Genomic DNA, 20,831 nt, shown 5'->3' with positions numbered 1-20,831 from the left:
GTTAAAGGTCAAATAAAGGTCACAGGTACGCAGATCGAACGTGAAGAGGAGTAAATGGACAGCCCTGTCTGGTACCTGAACAGGGTTAGGTCTAGGGACAGGGTGAGTCTGGTACCTGAACAGGGTTAGGGCTAGGGACAGGGTGTGTCTGGTACCTGAACAGGGTTAGAGCTAGGGACAGGGTGTGTCTGGTACCTGAACAGGGTTAGAGCTAGGGACAGGGTGTGTCTGATACCTGAACCGGGTTAGGGCTAAGGACAGGGTCTGTCTGGTACCTGAACAGGGTTAGGGTTAGGGCGTGTGTATGTGTGTTACCTGAGCAGTGTCTACGGGATTGGGGGTAAAGGAGGTGTGTGTGAGGGACTGGGTTGGCCCCAGCAAGTTTCGGACTCCGTCAAAGTCGTGTTTGTACTCCTTGATGGGTTCGATCCTCATCCTGTCCTTGGGTAGCAGAGCCTCGTAGCACGGAGCATAGCCCGGGGGGGGCAGGAACTTAAAGTCTCCATGGCGACCACCCAACAGTAAACGAGCTCTGAAGAGACAGGAAATAAAAGGGGGTCATGTTAAGGGCCAGGAAAAACAGTGGGGTTATTTTAAGAGCAAGGACAAATGGAAAATAGTGGGGTTATTTTAAGAGCAAGGAAAAATGAAAAACAGTGGGTTCATTTATAGGGCCAGGGGTTTTGCATGAACATGAGACCTGACCAGACTCTTTCTGTAAATCTCAGGATCAGAAGGGCATTGAGCCCTGGTGCTGCAGGGTCCTTGTCCCTGACCATTTCCCCTTTACTCTCATCATTCAAATCAGCCATTAACTAACTAACTAACTAACTAACTAACTAACTAACTAACTAACTAACTAACTAACTGACTGACTGACTGACTGTCTGTCTGTCTGTCTGTCTGTCTGTCTGTCTGTCTGTCTGTCTGTCTGTCTGTCTGTCTGTCTGTCTGTCTGTCTGTCTGTGTCTGTGTGTCTGTCTGTCTGTGTTTGTCTGTGTCTGTCTGTGTCTGTCTGTCTGTCTGTCTGTCTGTCTGTCTGTCGGGTCAACGTTACATTACACCTCATCGAGAGCTATTTACCCCGAGCACATTCACCTAAGGTAGGTCAAATATCAATCAATCAATCAATCAAACAACATGTTTTTTTGTACAGCACAAGTGTAGCCTCCATGTTGTCCTCCATCTTACTTGACTCCAGCAGAGAAACTGATGACAGGGAAGAACAGGCCATCTAGGTTGAAGTTCTCGAACATGCCCTGGACCGGGTGGCCGTTGACCCGGAACGAGATACTGGGCACGCTCAGATCCAGACAGCACGACACCACATCATCAGCTGCTAGGGCATGCTGATTGGGCGACGCCACCTGGCGGGGGACGTGACCTGGAGAGGAGAGAGGGGAGGAGTCAGGGGGCAACTGGAAAACTAGTCTGGTTCCATTCTGTATGTGCTGTGGTCTGGTTTCATACTGTACTGTATGTGCTGTGGTCTGTTTTCCATACTGTATGTGCTGTGGTCTGCTTTCCATTCTGTATGTGCTGTGGTCTGGTTTCATACTGTACTGTATGTGCTGTGGTCTGGTTCCATACTGTATGTGCAGTGGTCTGCTTTCCATACTGTATGTGCTGTGGTCTGGATCCATACTGTATCTGCTGTGGTCTGGTTCCATGCTGTATGTGCTGTGGTCTGGTTTTTCCATACTGTGGTCTGGTTTCCATACTGTATGTGCTGTGGTCTGGTTTCCATACTGTATGTGCTGTGGTCTGGTTTCCATACTGTATGTGCTGTGGTCTGGTTTCATACTGTATGTGCTGTGGTCTGGTTGGAAGACTAGCCTGGTCTTACGCTGTATGTGCTGTGGTCTGGTTGGAAGACTAGCCTGGTCTTACGCTGTATGTGCTGTGGTCTGGTTGGAAGACTAGCCTGGTCTTACGCTGTATGTGCTGTGGTCTGGTTGGAAGACTAGCCTGGTCTTACACACTGTATGTGCTGTGGTCTGGTTGGAAGACTAGCCTGGTCTTACGCTGTATGTGATGTGGTCTGGTTTCATACTGTATGTGCTGTGGACTGGTTGGAAGACTAGCCTGGTCTTACGCTGTATGTGATGTGGTCTGGTTGGAAGACTAGCCTGGTCTTACGCTGTATGTGATGTGGTTTGGTTTCATGCTGTATGTGCAGTGGTCTGGTTTCATACTGTATGTGCTGTGGTCTGGTTTCCATGCTGTATGTGCTGTGGTCTGGTTTCATGCTGTATGTGCTGTGGTTTGGTTCCATACTGTATGTGCAGTGGTTTGGTTTCATACTGTATGTGCTGTGGTTTGGTTTCATACTGTATGTGCAGTGGTTTGGTTTCATACTGTATGTGCAGTGGTTTGGTTTCATACTGTATGTGCGGTGGTTTGGTTTCATACTGTATGTGCTGTTGTCTGGTTTCCATACTGCATGTGCTGTGGTCTGGTTTCATACTGTATGTGATGTGGTCTGGTTTCATACTGTATGTGATGTGGTCTGGTTTCATACTGTATGTGATGTGGTCTGGTTTCATACTGTATGTGCAGTGGTTTGGTTTCATACTGTATGTGCAGTGGTTTTGTTTCATACTGTATGTGCAGTGGTTTGGTTTCATACTGTATGTGCTGTGGTTTGGTTCCATACTGTATGTGTTGTGGTTTGGTTTCATACTGTATGTGCTGTGGTTTGGTTTCATACTGTATGTGCTGTGGTTTGGTTTCATACTGTATGTGCAGTGGTTTTGTTTCATACTGTATGTGCAGTGGTTTGGTTTCATACTGTATGTGCAGTGGTTTGGTTTCATACTGTATGTGCGGTGGTTTGGTTTCATACTGTATGTGCTGTTGTCTGGTTTCCATACTGCATGTGCTGTGGTCTGGTTTCATACTGTATGTGATGTGGTCTGGTTTCATACTGTATGTGATGTGGTCTGGTTTCATACTGTATGTGATGTGGTCTGGTTTCATACTGTATGTGCAGTGGTTTGGTTTCATACTGTATGTGCAGTGGTTTTGTTTCATACTGTATGTGCAGTGGTTTGGTTTCATACTGTATGTGCTGTGGTTTGGTTCCATACTGTATGTGTTGTGGTTTGGTTTCATACTGTATGTGCTGTGGTTTGGTTACATACTGTATGTGCTGTGGTTTGGTTCCATACTGTATGTGCTGTGGTTTGGTTACATACTGTATGTGCTGTGGTTTGGTTCCATACTGTATGTGCTGTGGTTTGGTTACATACTGTATGTGCTGTGGTTTGGTTTCATACTGTGTGTGCAGTAGACTAGATAGGTTCATATGGTAAACTCTGAGGCAAAAACGTTGACATGATAACAATAGGAAGGTGAAGTGTACCTGACCACAGGTGCAGTCCATCGAAGCCGTACGAGTAGAGGTCATCCCCCACCCCATTGCCACCCCAGCCCTCTCCGCCTCCAGGATAGGGGGAGTACCCCTCTGTCAGGGCCCAGCCCACACGCAGGTGAGAGGGTGTGGCTGTCACGAAAGGCTCCACATAGTCTACCATCATCTCAAAGTACCACTTCTTATACTGAGTAGAGCCTTCGCAGGTTCCCAGGAAGATGTTGGGCCTCACACTGCAGATAGAAACACACATTCTGAAACCCTTAGAGTACAACAGGATAGAACAGAATATTGTATATATATACTGTATATATATAGAGCGAGTTGTATGTTTATATACTGTATATATATAGAGCGAGTTGTATGTATATATACTGTATATATATAGAGCGAGTTCCAAAAGTATTGGGACATTGACACTTGTTGTTGTTGTTTTGGCTCTGTACCAAAGTAATTTGGATTTGAAATGATGAAGTGCAGGACTGTCAACTTCAATTTGAGGGTATTTTCATCCATATCGGGGGAAACGTTTACCGCACTTTTTGGACATAGTCAGTCTCCCCCCCCCCCCCCCCCATTTTAGGGGAACAAAAGTATTGGTGACTCCAATGCTTCCCACAGGTGTGTCAAGGTGGCCGGATGTCCTTTAGGTGGTGGACCGTTCTTGATACACAAAGGGAATCAGCAAACAAAACATTATGAAGACCTTCTACATAGACTGACCTTCCCTGTGAAACACTTTCCAGTCCTTGTAGAGTCCATGCCATGACAAATTGAGTCTGTTCTGAGGGCAAAAGGGGGGGGTCCAACTCAATATTAGGAGGGGCTTCTTAATGTCAGAACAGCCTCAATTCGTTGGGCCATGGGACTCTACAATGAGACGAAAGCGTTCCACAGGGACGCTGGCCCATGTTGACTCCAGTGCTTCCAACGTGTGTCAAGTTGGCTGGATGTCCTTTGGATGGTGGACCACTCTTGATACACACAGGAAACTGTTTAGTGTGGAAAAACCTAGCAGCGTTGCAGTTCTTGACACACTCAAACTGGAACCTACTACCATACCCCATACAAAGGCACTTAAATATTTTATCTTGCCCATTCACCCTCTGAATGGCAAACATACACAATCCAAGTCTCAATTGTCTCAAGGCTTAAAAATCCTTCTTTAACCCCGTCTCCTTCCCTTCATCTACATGTCTCCTTCCCGTCATCTACATGTCTCCTCCCCTTCATTTACATGTCTCCTCCCCTTCATCTACACTGATTGAAGTGGATTTAACAAGGGACATCAAAAAGGGATCATAACTTTCACCTGAATTCACCTGGTCAGTCTGTCATGGAAAGAGCAGGTGTTCCTAAGCAGAGCAGGTGTTCCTAAGCAGAGCAGGTGTTCCTAAGCAGAGCAGGTGTTCCTAAGCAGAGCAGGTGTTCCTAAGTTTCTCCCATTTTTCTCTGCAGATCCTCTCAAGTTCTGTCAGGTTGGATTGGGAGCATTGCTGCACAGCTATTTTCAGGTCTCTCCAGAGATGTTCAATCGGGTTAAAGTCCAGGCTCTGGCTGGGCCACTCAAGGACATTCAGAGACTTGTCCCAAAGCCACTCCTGCGTTGTCTTGGCTGTGTGCTTAGGGTCATTGTCCTGTTGGATGGTGAACCTTCGCCCCCAGTCTGAGGTCCTGAGCGCTCTAGAGCAAGTTTTCATCAAGGATCTCTCTGTACTTTGCTCCGTTCATCTTTCCCTCAATCCTGATTAGTCTCCCAGTCCCTGCTTCTGAAAAACACAGCATGATGCTGCCACCACCATGCTTCACTGTAAGGACGGGTTTTCTCCAGATGTGACGTGATGTTCCTCCAGAGTTCAATCTTGGTTTCATCAAGACCAGAGAATCATGTTTCTCATGGTCTGAGAGTCCTTTAGGTGCCTTTTGGCAAACTCTAAGTTGTCTGTCATGTGCCTTTGCTGAGCAGTGGATTCCATCTGGCCACTCTACCATAAAGGCCTGATTGGTGCAGTGCTGCAGAGATGGGAGAACCTTCTGGAAGGAACTCTGTCAGAGTGACCATCAGGTTCTTGGTCACCTCCCTGAACAAGGCCCTTCTCCTCCATTGCTCAGCTTGGCCGGGCGGGCCAGCTCTAGGAAGAGTCTTGTTGGTTCCAAACTTCTTCCTTTAAGAATTATGAAGGCCACTGCATTCTTCACCAGATCTGTACCTCGACACAATCCTGTCTCAGAGCTCTACGGATAATTCCTTCAACCTCATGGCTTTTTGCTCTGACATGCACTGTCAACTGTGAGACCTTATACAGACAGGTGTGCGCCTTTCCAAATCATGTCCAATCAATTGAATTTACCACAGGTGGACCCCAATCAAGTTGTAGAAACATCTCAATGATGATCAATGGAAACAGGATGCACCTGAGCTCAATTTGGAGTTTCATAGCAAAGGGTCTGAATACTTCGATTACTAAATAAGGTATTTCTGTTTTTATTCTATTTGATAAATAAATAAAAAATGTAAATTAAAAACAGTTTTCACTTTGTCATTATGGTGTATTCTGTGAAGATTGACGAGGATTTGTTTTTATGTTTTTTTATCCATTTTAGAATAAGACTGTAACGTAACAAAATGTGGAAAAAGTCAAGGGGTCTGAATACTTTCTAAATGCACTGTATATATATATATATATATATATAATCTACACACACTATAGAACATATTCGTATTCCAAATGGATTAAATTGAGATGTTGTGCCACTGGCCTAAACACAATACTCCATAATGTCAAAGTGGAATTATGTTTATTTTTTGGACATTTATACAAATGATTTACAAATGAAAAGCTGAAATGTGACCCGTTTCAGGAAACTATACATACAATACCAGTCAGAAATTTGGACACATTCAGGTGTTTCTTTATTTTTATTTTTTACTATTGTCTATAATTGTAGAATATTAATAATAGTGTAGACATCAAAATGATTACATATGGAATAATTTAGTAAACAAAAAAAAGTGTTAAACAAATCCAAATATATTTGAGATATTTTAGATTTTTTAAGAGTAGATTGAGATTCTTCAAAGTAGCCACCCTTTGCCTTGATGACAGCATTGCACACTCTTGTCATTCTCTCAACCAGCTTCATGAGGTTATCACTTATAAAGTTTCTTCAAGTGCAGTCGCTGAAACCATCAAGCGCTATGATGAAACTGTCTCTCATGAGGACTGCCACAGGAAAGGAAGACCCAGAGTTTCCTCTGCTGCAGAGGATAAGGTCATTAGAGTTTTTCCAGCCTCAGAAATTGCAACCCAAATAACTGCTTCAGATTTCAGGAGACTGTGTGAATCAGGCCTTCATGGTCAAATTGCTGCAAAGAAACCACTACCAAAGGACACCTTGCTGCAAAGAAACCACTACTAAAGGACACCAACAATAAGAAGAGACTTGATTGGGCCAAGAAACACGGATGCAATGGATGTTACACCAGTGGAAATCTGTCCTTTGTTCTGATGAATCCAAATGTTCGATTTTTGGTTCCAACCGCAGAGTAGGTAAACAGATGATCTCTGCTTGTGGTTCCCACCGTGAAGCATGGAGGAGGAGATGTGATGGTGCTTTGCTGGTGACACTGTCTGTGATTTATTTAGAATTCACCGCACACAACCAGCATGGCTACCACAGCATGCTGCAGAGATACGCCATCCCATCTGGTTCGTGCTTAGTGGGACTATCATTTGTTTTTCAACAGAACAATGACCCAACACACCTCCAGGCTGTGTAAGGGCTATTTGACCAAGAAAGAGAGTGACGGAGTGCTGCATCAGATGACCTGGCCTCCACAATCACCCGACCTCAGCCCAATTGAGAATTTTTGGGATGAGTTGGACAGCAGAGTGAAGGAAAAGCAGCTAACAAGTGCTCAGCATATGTGGGAACACCTCAAGACTGTTGGAAAAGCATTCCAGGTGAAGCTGGTCGAGAGAATGCCAAGAGTGTGCAAAGCTGTTATCAAGGCAAAGGGTGGCTAATCTGAAGAATCTCAAATAGAAACTATACAAGTTTTCCTACTTTTCTCAACAACATTGATGCCCTGAATTTAGCAGCTCTATCGACAGATCAGTTCATAAAAGTGATGGGTTATTTTCTGCCCACGCCACGGTCAGTGTGAACCAGTGACTTGACACAACGCTGGTCAAACAAGGTGTAGCAACAAACGAAATATCAAATCAAATCAAATCAAATTTATTTATATAGCCCTTCGTACATCAGCTGATATCTCAAAGTGCTGTACAGAAACCCATCCTAAAACCCCAAACAGCAAGCAATGCAGGTGTAGAAGCACGAAATACTAATGATATAGAGCAGTAGATGTTCTAGAACAGTACTAATGATATAGAGCAGTAGATGTTCTAGAACAGTACTAATGATATAGAGCAGTAGATGTTCTAGAACACTACGAAACAGAGCTAAATGGTTCCAGCAACTGAAACATTCATTCATGTATACGAGTAACATGCTGACCAGACCGGATACGTAGAAAACCATGTTTTTCAATCATTCCAACTGCTCGCTCGTGCCAATGAGCCAAGGGCTCAAATAGAAGTCATTCCTATCTCTGACCCAAATCGCGCTGCAAGTCCTGCATCTCCTCATCTCCTCATTGGTTTATAGAAGCAGGTACCCACGTGCCATCTCCTCATTGGTTATACCCACGTGGGTGATTGAAAGACTAAATATTTTGCCGGTTGTCGTGGTAATACTATGAAAGTGTAGATGCCAATCACCATATAAGTTCAAAGATGAAAAAGCCTGGAAAGAGGAGAGATGACTAGAAACGATTTGGTTGGCCGTTTTATGTGTGGATTAATTGTTGGAGTAGAGGACCTTTTGCATTTCAGGTAAAATAACAACTCAATGTTTATATCCCAGGACAAATTAGCTAGCAACAGCAAGCTAGGACAAATTAGCTAGCAAGTGCAAGCTATCTAGCTAAATTGCCATTTCAACCTGTCCTCAAATGAATGTCATTGGTTCAGAATTTGTTTTGCTATTTTAACCTGCGTTTGGTGTAGGGGGACACTGTGTCAAACTTTGTTATTTTTATTTATTTTTTAAAGGCAGGAAGCAAAAAAGTGGTTAAAATAATTTATTACATTCAAAACCATTCATACTATTACAAAATCATAATTCTCATTCATTCTTAATTAATTATATTTACAAAAACATCAAACAAAAACAAACCTCAGGGGAGCATCGTCCCTCCCCATCATACCTAACCAATACCTACTCCCGTGCCGCATGCTTCCCCCACTTCCTCTCCTCCCTCTTCATCTTCCCCCTCAAATCACCTTCCACCCTTCTCACTATCCCTTCCAACCCCAATCTCTCCCTGTCTTGACTAAATTCTTCCTGGCTTCCCACAGTCCCTTCATTGTGTCGAACTGCTTTGCTTTATCTTGGCCAGGTCGCAATTGGTGATCGCGTTTGGTGTAGGGGGACAAAGTTAATTTATGCACGGTGGCGCACGCGCACAGCCGGTTTGGGTTCCGTGGAAGAGTCTAGCTACATTTTCAGATATTATAAGTTTCTAATTTAGGTAGAAAGTTGTTTTCATTGTATGTATTGGGGGATGTGAATACTTATGTAAATTTGATATTTATATATTGTATAATATATATATATATATTTATTTATAATGATATTTCTGTATTTCATTTTCAGTAAAACTAAACGTTTATCTAAAAACGTGTTTTCACTTTGTCATTATGGGGTATTATGTAGATGGGTGAGGAAAATATCCATTTAATCCATTTTGAATTCAAGCTGTAGCACAACAAAATGTGGAATAAGGGGTATGAATGATTTCTTAACAGTATATATTTGTCACGGTCTGACCATCGTTCGTATGTGTTTTCCTTGTTTTAGTGTTGGTCAGGACGTGAGCTGGGTGGGCATTCTATGTTGTGTGTCTGGTTTGTCTATTTCTATGTTTGGCCTGATATGGTTCTCAATCAGAGGCAGGTGTTAGTCATTGTCTCTGATTGGGAACCATATTTAAGTAGCCTGTTTTGTGTTGGGTTTTGTGGGTGATTGTCCTTAGTGTCTTTATGTCCTTTTTCTGTGTGTATGTGCACCAGTATTAGGCTGTTTTGGTTTTCATTACGTTTATTGTTTTGTAGTGTTTGTATTTAGGTTCGTGTTACTTCAGTTTAATAAACATGGATCGCAATCTACACGCTGCATTTTGGTCCGACTATCCTTCACACCTAGAAAACCGTAACAATATTATATATTATGAATGTTATGTTAACAGTATATATTATATTGTGAATGATATGTTAACAGTATATATTATATATTATGAATGATTTCTTAACAGTATATACTGCTATATATTATATTATATATTACCTGGTTACGTAGTTGACGATGTTGGTCTGCAATAGGAGATCGCGACCTGGAAATAGATTCTCTGTGATGAGGTTCTGATTGGACCTTACAGCCACACCGTTACACACACAAAGAGACCGGAGCACGTCCAACACCTAGGAGAGACAGAGACAGAGAGAGAGAGAGACAGAGAGAGAGAGACAGAGAGAGAGACAGAGAGACAGAGACAGAGAGGACCCAACCAAATCATGAGAAAACAAAAAGATAACTACTTAACACATTGGAAAGAATTAACAAAAAAACAGAGCAAACTAGAATGCTATTTGGCCCTACACAGAAAGTACACAGCGGCAGAATACCTGACCACTGTGACCGACCCAAAATTAAGGAAAGCCTTGACTATGTACAGACTCAGTGAGCATAGCCTTGCTATTGAGAAAGGCCGCCGTAGGCAGACATGGCTCTCAAGAGAAGACAGGCTATGTGCTCACTGCCCACAAAATGAGGTGGAAACTGAGCTGCACTTCCTAACCTCCTGCCCAATGTATGACCATATTAGAGAGACATATTTCCCTCAGATTACACAGATCCACAAAGAATTTGAAAACAAATCCAATTTTGAAAAACTCCCATATCTACTGGGTGAAATTCCACAGTGTGCCATCACAGCAGCAAGATTTGTGACCTGTTGCCACGAGAAAAGGGCAACCAGTGAAGAACAAACACCATTGTAAATACAACCCATATTTATGCTTATTTATTTTATCTTGTGTCCTTTAGCCATTTGTACATTGTTAGAACACTGTGTATATATATATATATATATAATATGACATTTGTAATGTCTTTACTGTTTTGAAACTTCTGTATGTGTAATGTTTACTGTTAATTTTTGTTGTTTTTCACTTTATATATTCACTTTGTATGTTGTCTACCTCACTTGCTTTGGCAATGTTAACACATGTTTCCCATGCCAATAAAGCCCTTGAATTGAATTGAATTGAATTGAGAGAGACAGTGACAGAGACAGAGAGACAGAGAGACAGAGAGAGAGAGACAGAGAGAGAGAGAGAGAGACAGAGAGAGAGACAGTGACAGAGAGACAGTGACAGAGAGACAGTGACAGAGACAGAGAGACAGTGACAGAGACAGAGAGAGACAGTGACAGAGAGACAGTGACAGAGACAAGGAAATGTGAGGAAAGTTTAAGGAAGTGTGGGTTCCAAACTGTGAAGTAACTCAGCTGGTCCCGATTCACTCCCTACCCCTTCCCTTTGGCCCCTTGGCCTCTTGACCGTTTGATATTTGCAGTAATTTAAGGTGGCAGATTGATGATGGAAGTTCCACCACTACACTGCTAACACCAGACACCAGACATCACTGACCTTGTGGTTTCTGCCATGTTTGTCCAGCAAAGAGATGATAGATTTGATGTGGTTCTCCTGAATGATGTTCAGAACCTCTGGACTCTCAATCAGGACACAGTGCAACACCTCCAAGATACCTGGAGCGAGGGAGGAGAGGGAGGGAGGGAGAAATGGGTGATGAACGCGGTCCTGTGCTGAAAGAACCTTCAAGTCAGATATATAATGGGTAGTGCCCTGAGTTTTTCCTTATCAGTAACTACACAGCCTAAACCAGGAAAAACTCCTGCCCCTAGCCAGGGTGAGTGGCATCGAGCAGAACTCTAGGTACCTGAAGAGGCCTCCAACCGGTCCAGTTTGCTGACCAGCCAGTCCAGGTTATCACAGAACAGCGCACAGTTAGAACGGTTCCCCCTGATCAGAGAGGCTGGGAGGGAGAACAGGGAAGAGGTGGAGGGAGAACAGGGAAGGGGTGGAGGGAGAACAGGGAAGGGGTGGAGGGAGGACAGGGAAGAGGTGGAGGGAGAACAGGGAAGAGGTGGAGGGAGGGAGAACAGGGAAGAGGTGGAGGGAGGGAGAACAGGGAAGAGGTGGAGGGAGGGAGAACAGGGAAGAGGTGGAGGGAGGGAGAACAGGGAACAGGTGGAGAGAGGGAGAACAGGGAAGAGGTAGGAGAGAGAACAGGGAAGAGGTAGGAGAGAGAACAGGGAAGAGGTGGAAGGAGAGAGAACAGGGAACAGGTGGAGGGAGGGAGAACAGGGAAGAGGTGGAGGGGGGGAGAACAGGGAAGAGGTGGAGGGAGGGAGAACAGGGAAGAGGTGGAGGGAGGGAGAACAGGGAAGAGGTGGAGGGAGAACAGGGAACAGGTGGAGGGAGGGAGAACAGGGAGGAGGTGGAGGGAGAACAGGGAACAGGTGGAGGGACAACAGGGAACAGGTGGAGGGACAACAGGGAACAGGTGGAGGGACAACAGGGAGGAGGTGGAGAGAGGGAGAACAGGGAGGAGGTGGAGAGAGGGAGAACAGGGAAGAGGTGGGAGAGGGAGAACAGGGAGGAGGTGGAGGGAGAACAGGGAGGAGGTGGAGGGAGAACAGGGAGGAGGTGGAGGGACAACAGGGAACAGGTAGGAGAGAGGGACAACAGGGAAGAGGTGGAGGGAGGGACAACAGGGAGGAGGTAGGAGAGAGGGACAACAGGGAGGAGGTAGGAGAGAGAACAGGGAAGAGGTGGAGGGAGAACAGGGAGGAGGTAGGAGAGAGAACAGGGAAGAGGTAGGAGGGAGGGAGAACAGGGAGGAGGTAGGAGAGAGAACAGGGAAGAGGTAGGAGAGAGAACAGGTAGGAGAGAGAACAGGGAGGAGGTAGGAGAGAGGGACAACAGGGAGGAGGTAGGAGAGAGAACAGGGAAGAGGTGGAGGGAGGGACAACAGGGAGGAGGTAGGAGAGAGAACAGGGAAGAGGTAGGAGAGAGAACAGGTAGGAGAGATGTGTTGAATCATCAACACCAACCGTATTCAGCCTCCACTTCATCATGCATGTTTTTTTACTGCTGGTTTTATTTTAAGTATGAGTGATTCAATGCTTCTGTATACATAGTGTTTCTGCTTCTGTATACATAGTGTTTCTGCTTCTGTATACATAGTGTTTCTGCTTCTGTATACATAGTGTTTCTGCTTCTGTATACATAGTGTTTCTGCTTCTGTATACATAGTGTTTCTGCTTCTGTATACATAGTGTTTCTGCTTCTGTATACATAGTGTTTCTGCTTCTGTATACATAGTGTTTCTGCTTCTGTATACATAGTGTTTCTGTTTCTGTATACATAGTGTTTCTGCTTCTGTATACATAGTGTTTCTGCTTCTGTATACATAGTGTTTCTGCTTCTGTATACATAGTGTTTCTGTTTCTGTATACATAGACAGTACATTTCGTCAAACGTGTTCCAATCTGATCTATTCTAAAGCTATGCACTGATAAACAGTGGGATTAAAGCAGAAGATACACTTTGTGGACTGTACAATAAAACTCTTTGTCATACCCAGCAGCTCATAGAGCAAGTTGACAATCTCCTTCCAGGACTCAGCGGCCTCCTCTCCGGCGAACTCAGAGAAGTGAGCAGCAGTGTTGTAAACGTTCAGACGGTCGATACACTCTAGCACGATGGTGATCATACCCTGTTGGAGAGGTCAACACACATAGGGTTAGAACCTATACCCACGTGGTCATAGAGTCTGATTCTGTACCCACGTGGTCATAGAGTCTGATTCTGTACCCACGTGGTCATAGGGTTAGATCCTGTACCCACGTGGTCATAGAGTCTGATTCTGTACCCACGTGGTCATAGGGTTAGATCCTCTACCCACGTGGTCATAGGGTTAGAACCTATACGCACGTGGCCATAGGCTTAGAACCTATACCCACGTGGTCATAGGGTTAGATCCTCTACCCACGTGGTCATAGGGTTAGAACCTATACCCACGTGGTCATAGGGTTAGAACCTATACCCACATGGTCATAGGGTTAGATCCTCTACCCACGTGGTCATAGGGTTAGAACCTATACGCACGTGGCCATAGGCTTAGAACCTATACCCATGTGGTCATAGGGTTAGAACCTATACCCACGTGGTCATAGGGTTAGAACCTATACCCACGTGGTCATAGAGTCTGATTCTGTACCCACGTGGTCATAGGGTTAGATTCTGTACCCACGTGGTCATAGGGTTAGATCCTGTACCCATGTGGTCATAGGATTAGATCCTGTACCCACGTGGTCATAGGATTAGATCCTGTACCCACGTGGTCATAGGATTAGATCCTGTACCCACGTGGTCATAGGGTGAGATCCTGTACCCACGTGGTCATAGGATTAGATCCTGTACCCACGTGGTCATAGGGTTAGATCCTGTAGCCACGTGGTCATAGGGTTAGATCCTGTACCCATGTGGTCATAGGGTTAGATCCTGTACCCACGTGGTCATAGGGTTAGAACCTATACCCACGTGGTCATAGGGTTAGATCCTGTACCCATGTGGTCATAGGGTTAGATCCTGTACCCACGTGGTCATAGGATTAGATCCTGTACCCACGTGGTCATAGGATTAGATCATGTACCCACGTGGTCATAGGGGGAGATCCTGTACCCACGTGGTCATAGGATTAGATCCTGTACCCACGTGGTCATAGGGTTAGATCCTGTACCCACGTGGTCATAGGGTTAGATCCTGCACCCATGTGGTTATAGGGTTAGATCCTGTACCCACGTGGTCATAGGGTTAGATCCTGCACCCATGTGGTCATAGGGTTAGATCCTATACCCATGTGGTCATAGGATTAGATCCTATACCCACGTGGTCATAGGGTTAGATCCTGTACCCACGTGGTCATAGGGTTAGATCCTGTACCCACGTGGTCATAGGATTAGATCCTGTACCCACATGGTGATAGGGTTAGTTCGCGATCCATAACATCAACCAGTCCTGAGTGCTTCAGTGGTTTCAAGTACTTTTGGTCCACAACCACATTTATATAATATCAACACACCGTAGTACATGGTGAATCTACTCTTCAGGAGGTGAATGGACAGCGCTTCAGTCGAGTTGAAGCCAAACCATCTCAAGAACATTTAAGTAGTCACTGTACGGACTTTAAATCTGAAAAGATTATTGATATTGACCTCCTCTTGGAAGAGGTTCTGTCGGTTTCGGAGGGAGCGCAGCTTTGTCTGTTTCTCTTCGTGTTCCAGCTCGTCTTCGGGGGGACGGAAGTAGAAGATAAGGTCCTGCAGGGAGAGGACGACCCCGTCCAGGGGTAGAGGCACGGGGACAGGGGACTTATTCTTCCCCTGCAGGGAGTCCAGACCCCTGGGACAGAACACACGCACACGTAAAGTCAAAAGTACATCCAAGAACTGCAGGGTACAATTATATTACGAGGAGAATAGAGATGTCTGCACACTGTTTGTCGGCCTGACAAAGACCTTCCAGTGGAAATGTCCAAAACGTGTGTGTGTGTGTGTGTGTGTGTGTGTAATGGTCGTACTTGATGAACTGCCTGAAGAGTCCTGTGGTGCTAAAGATCATCCTAGCAGCCTGAGACTCCTCTGTCTGGGACCGGGCCACAGTCAGGGCATCGTCCATGTGACCCTCCTGGTGCAGAATGGCCTGGGGACAGGAGAAGGGGGATTGAGAACCAACACTAAAAGACAATGAAGCAGTTTTCCATCTAGTAGGTGTACACACGCCCAGCATCGGGCTGGTGAGGAAGCTTGGTTATCACAGAGAACAACTCATTAGTGCAACCAATTTTTCTTCTCACCTTTATTTAACGAGGCAAGTCAATTAAGAACAACTTCTTATTTACAGTGACGGCCAAAACGGACGACGCTGGGCCAACTGTGCACCGCCCTATGGGACTCCCAATCATGGACGGATGTGATGCAGCTTGGATTCGAACCAGGGATTTCAGTGACGCCTCTTGCACTGAGATGCAGTGTCTTAGACCACTACGCCACTCAGGAGCAGCGGTCCCTAGTGGTCCTTAGTGGTCTCTAGTGGTCCCAAGCGGTCTCTAGTGGTCCCTAGTGGTCCTGAGAACAGTGGTCCCTAGTGGTCCTGAGAACAGTGGTCCCTAGTGGTCCCTAGTGGTCCTGAGAACAGTGGTCCCTAGTGATCCCGAGAACAGTGGTCCCTAGTGGTCCCTAGTGGTCCCTAGTGGTCCTGAGAACAGTGGTCCCTAGTGGTCCCGAGAACAGTGGTCCCTAGGGGTCCCTAGTGGTCCTGAGAACAGTGGTCCCTAGTTGTCCCGAAAACAGTGGTCCCTAGTGGTCCCTAGTGGTCCTGAGAACAGTGGTCCCTAGTGGTCCCGAGAACAGTGGTCCCTAGTGGTCCAGAGAGCAATGGTCCCTAGTGGTCCAGAGAGCAGTGGTCCTGAGAACAATGGTCCCTAGTGGTCCCTAGAGTAGTGGTCCCTAGAGCAGTGGTCCCTAGTGGTCCAGAGAATAATGGTCCCTAGTGGTCCTGAGAACAGTGGTCCCTAGTGGTCCTGAGAACAGTGGTCCCTAGTGGTCCCGAGAACAGTGGTCCCTAGTGATCCTGAGAACAGTGGTCCCTAGTGGTCCTGAGAACAGTGGCCCCTAGTGATCCCAAGAACAGTGGTCCCTAGTGGTCCTGAGAACAGTGGTCCCTAGTGATCCTGAGAACAGTGGTCCCTAGTGATCCTGAGAACAGCGGTCCCTAGTGGTCCCGAGAGCAGCTGTCTGCAGGAGCATTCAATGGTAACTGCACCAGACCGTACCTTTCTCTTCATGGGCCCCAGAGTTAGGGTTATGTTTCTATATATATCCATGTTGAATGAGCCTAAGCCCCTGCCTTTTTTTCACTAGGGGTATGTTTCTGTCTGTTAAAGGGATAGTTTAAAATTTTGTAAATTAAGCCATTTACCCAGAGTCATAGATAAGTGGTTCGGCAGGTAGCCTAGTGGTTAGAGCGTCGGACTAATAACTGAATGGTTGTAAGATCGAATCCGCGAGCTGACAAGGTAAAAATCTGTTGTTCTGCCTCTGAACAAGGCAGTTAACCCACTGTTCCTAGACCAGTTAACCCACTGTTCCTAGGCCAGTTAACCCACTGTTCCTAGGCTGTCATTGTAAATAAGAATTTGTTCTTCACTGACTTGTCTAGTTAAATAAAGGTACAATTCTTTTTTTTTTACCCAGAGTCAGATGAACTCATAGATACCATTTTTGTTTCTTCATGCATTTTGAAGGAAGTTGAAGATAGTTTCTGTAGACATTGCTAACTAGAGCTAGCACAATGACTGGAATTCTATGGAATCAACTAGCTATTTGTGCTAATGCTAGCTAATCCCATAGACTTCTCGTCTTTGCTCTAACGCTAGCTAATCCCATAGACTTCTAGTCTTTGCTCTAACGCTAGCTAATCCCATAGACTTCTAGTCTTTGCTCTAACGCTAGCTAATCCCATAGACTTCTAGTCTCTGCTCTAGAGCTAGCTAATCCCATAGACGTCTAGTCTTTGCTCTAACGCTAGCTAATCCCATAGACTTCTAGTCTCTGCTCTAGAGCTAGCTAATCCCATAGACGTCTAGTCTTTGCTCTAACGCTAGCTAATCCCATAGACTTCTAGTCTTTGTTCTAACGCTAGCTAATCCCATAGACTTCTTGTCTTTGCTCTAACGCTAGCTAATCCCATAGACTTCTAGTCTTTGCTCTAACGCTAGCTAATCCCATAGACTTCTAGTCTTTGCTCTAACGCTAGCTAGCAATGGCTCCGGAAATGACCTTCAACTTTCTTCAATCTGCACGACGAGACATAAAAATGATATCCATGACTTTACCTGACTCCAGGTTAGTGGACTTACTTGACAAAATCTCAAACTATACCTTTAAATAAACCTTAAACCCAGCCCCTACCTTCCTCTTCATGGTCCCCAGGCGAGCAGCCTTAGCATCCAGGGAGGCGTAGGTAAGCCACAGGCTGGTGGACACGTGCTGGACAAAACACATGGACTCTCCATACTTGATCTCTGGGATGCCCATTCCCTCCACGTCTCGCTTACGAGCCTGTTCCACCTTCTCCTGCTCAAGGGAACCAGTTTGTGGGCAATGTAGGAGAGAAAGAAGAGAAAAAGAAGAAGAAGAAGAAGTAGAAGCAGAAGAAGAAGTAGAAGCAGAAGAAGAAAAAGTAGAAGAAGTAGAAGAAGAAGTAGAAGAAGAAGAAGTAGAAGAAGAAGAAAGTAGAAAAAGTAGAAGAAGAAGGGAACATGAGGGAGAGCATCATAGGCTACGACTAGGTCCCTGAGTTCTGATCTGTCACCTGACCAATGAAGACCCAGAGTTTTTCGTGATATAGGGAAACTCCCTAGTTATGACCATGAGTTCTGAGTTTACAGTAATAAACAACACTAGAACAACACCAAAACAACTGAGCAACGACCAGAACATTGACAATAGATTAACAGTGAGGGTATCTGACCTTTGACACACGGAAGCTGAAGGCAGACAGTTTGGTGTTGGCCCTCTCAGGGTCGAGGACCATTAGGCCCTTCTCCTCGTCCAGACAGAGGTAACGGCCCGTGGTGATGTGGCGCACACGGAACGACTGGCCACACTTCATGTGGCTGCCGCTCCAGCTACCGGGGCAGACAAGGGACACACTTAGCCTCAACATGTTACTGCTACACGGATTCATGCTTTGTTTTGGAGCAAATTGAAGAACACTGACACTTGTTTACAGCTTTTAGCATTTAGCATTTTTTATTAGCATTTGCATTGAGACTCTGCATAAGGTACCTTTCAAAACGCGCAGGAAGGAACACGTCTATGGTTAATCAATTAAAGGGGTACTTTGGGATTTTGGGCAATGAAGCCATTTATTTACTTCCCTGGAGTCCAGTATGAAGGAATTTAGAGGTAGTTTTCTGAAGCCAATGCTAACTAGCGTTAACGTAATGACTAGCATGCTAGCAGTTACCATTTACTTCCAGTAATTGTGCTAATGGTAGTTAGCAATTGGCTTAACACTAGTTAGCAACTTCCTTCAAACTGCGCGACAGAGGCATGACTCCGGGAAGTAGATAAAGGGCTTTATTGCCAAAAATCCAGAAGAATCCCTTTAAGTAGTGAATTGGAGTCTTTATGAAAACAACACAGTTGTGTTTTTATGTTATGGGGAACAGACAGAAGAGCCAGTAACCTGATTCTCAGAGGCTCCAGTCTCCATAAAGAACGGGCCTGGCTACACACGGCTCCTCCTTCATAGTGGGCGGTGCTACAGAGAGGAGGAGGAGGAGCAAAAGTAGGAGCAAAAGTAGGAGGAGGAGGGAGGAGCAGGTTGGAGGAGGAGGAAGGGGAAGAGAAGGAGGAGGAAGTGGGTGAGAAGGAGGAGGAAGAGGAGGTAGAGAAGGAGGAGGAGGTAGATGAGGTAGAGAAAGAGGAGGAGGAAGAGGAGGTAGAGAAATAGGAGGAGGAAGAGGAGGTAGAGAAAGAGGAGGAGGGAGGAGCAGGTTGGAGGAGGAGGAAGGGGAAGAGAAGGAGGAGGAAGTGGGTGAGAAGGAGGAGGAAGAGGAGGTAGAGAAGGAGGAGGAGGTAGATGAGGTAGAGAAAGAGGAGGAGGAAGAGGAGGTAGAGAAATAGGAGGAGGAAGAGGAGGTAGAGAAAGAGGAGGAGGGAGAGGAGGTAGAGAAATAGGAGGAGGAAGAGGAGGTAGAGAAAGAGGAGGAGGAAGAGGAGGTAGAGAAATAGGAGGAGGAAGAGGAGGTAGAGAACGAGGAGGAGGAAGAGGAGGTAGAGAAGGAGGAGTATGAAGAGGAGGTAGAGAAATAGGAGGAGGCAGATGAGGTAGAGAAAGAGGAGGAGGAAGAGGAGGTAGAGAAATAGGAGGAGGAAGAGGAGGTAGAGAAATAGGAGGAGGAAGATGAGGTAGAGAAAGAGGTGGAGGAAGAGGAGGTAGAGAAGGAGGAGTATGAAGAGGAGGTAGAGAAATAGGAGGAGGAAGATGAGGTAGAGAAGGAGGAGTATGAAGAGGAGGTAGAGAAAGAGGAGGAGGAAGATGAGGTAGAGAAAGAGGAGGAGGGAAGAGGAGGTAGAGAAAGAGGAGGAGGAAGAGGAGGCAGTGAAGGAGGAGGAGGTAGAGAAGGTAGAGAAAGAGGAGGGTGAAAAGGAGGTAAAGGAGGAGGAGGAGTTGAAAATACAGAAAATTATAACAGCCGGAACAAATGACAAGTGTGTATCTTTGTTGATGTTCGAGGGACATGGTAACAGGAGGACAGGGTAACAGGAGGACAGGGTAACAGGGGGACAGTATAACAGGAGGACAGGGTAACAGGGGGATAGTATAACAGGAGGACAGGGTAACAGGAGGACAGGGGGACAGGATAACAGGAGGACAGGAGGACAGGGTAACAGGAGGACAGGGTAACAGGAGGACAGGAGGACAGGATAACAGGAGGACAGGATAACAGGAGGACGGGAGGACAGGGTGACAGGAGGACAGGATAACAGGAGGACCCCGAGGACAGTATAACAGGAGGACAGGATAACAGGAGGACGGGAGGACAGGGTAACAGGAGGACAGGATAACAGGAGGACGGGAGGACAGGGTAACAGGAGGACAGGATAACAGGAGGACAGGATAACAGGAGGACGGGAGGACAGGGTAACAAGAAGACAGGGTAACAGCGTAACAGGAGGACAGTATAACAGGAGGACAAGGTAACAGGAGGACAGGGTAACAGGAGGACAGGGTAACAGGAGGACAGGGTAACAGGAGGACAGGAGGACAGTATAACAGGAGGACAGGAGGACAGGGTAACAGGAGGACAGGGTAACAGGAGGACAGGAGGACAGTATAACAGAAGGACAGGGTAACAGGAGGACAGGGTAACAGGAGGACAGGAGGACAGTATAACAGGAGGACAGGAGGACAGGGTAACAGGAGGACAGGAGGACAGTATAACAGGAGGACAGGAGGACAGTATAACAGGAGGACAGGGTAACAGGAGGACAGTATAACAGGAGGACAGTATAACAGGAGGACAGGATAACAGGAGGACAGGATAACAGGAGGACAGTATAACAGGAGGACAGGGTAACAGGAGGACAGGGTAACAGGAGGACAGTATAACAGGAGGACAGGGTAACAGGAGGACAGGATAACAGGAGGACAGGGTAACAGGAGGACAGGAT

The 20,831-nt window shown here is 45.8% G+C and overlaps 1 protein-coding gene across 1 annotated transcript in view; it reads right to left on the bottom strand.

The window, feature by feature from the left end:
* ryr1b (ryanodine receptor 1b (skeletal)) overlaps positions 1 to 20,831 on the bottom strand; it is a 151,516-nt gene that overhangs the window by 80,288 nt on the left and 50,397 nt on the right. The window contains exons 9-20 of the mRNA XM_031795344.1: positions 18,841 to 18,915; positions 18,121 to 18,277; positions 17,559 to 17,723; positions 15,167 to 15,288; positions 14,802 to 14,988; positions 13,165 to 13,300; positions 11,459 to 11,554; positions 11,149 to 11,267; positions 9,785 to 9,918; positions 3,365 to 3,606; positions 1,192 to 1,384; positions 316 to 532 (exon numbers count right to left, since the gene is read on the bottom strand). Coding sequence (XP_031651204.1) covers positions 316 to 532; positions 1,192 to 1,384; positions 3,365 to 3,606; positions 9,785 to 9,918; positions 11,149 to 11,267; positions 11,459 to 11,554; positions 13,165 to 13,300; positions 14,802 to 14,988; positions 15,167 to 15,288; positions 17,559 to 17,723; positions 18,121 to 18,277; positions 18,841 to 18,915 — 1,843 coding nt within the window. The remainder of the gene's footprint in view (positions 1 to 315; positions 533 to 1,191; positions 1,385 to 3,364; positions 3,607 to 9,784; positions 9,919 to 11,148; positions 11,268 to 11,458; positions 11,555 to 13,164; positions 13,301 to 14,801; positions 14,989 to 15,166; positions 15,289 to 17,558; positions 17,724 to 18,120; positions 18,278 to 18,840; positions 18,916 to 20,831) is intronic.

This window comes from Oncorhynchus kisutch, linkage group LG18, assembly GCF_002021735.2.
Source record: "Oncorhynchus kisutch isolate 150728-3 linkage group LG18, Okis_V2, whole genome shotgun sequence".
NCBI lineage: Eukaryota > Metazoa > Chordata > Actinopteri > Salmoniformes > Salmonidae > Oncorhynchus > Oncorhynchus kisutch.
This window is presented reverse-complemented; position numbering and strand designations above follow the sequence as displayed.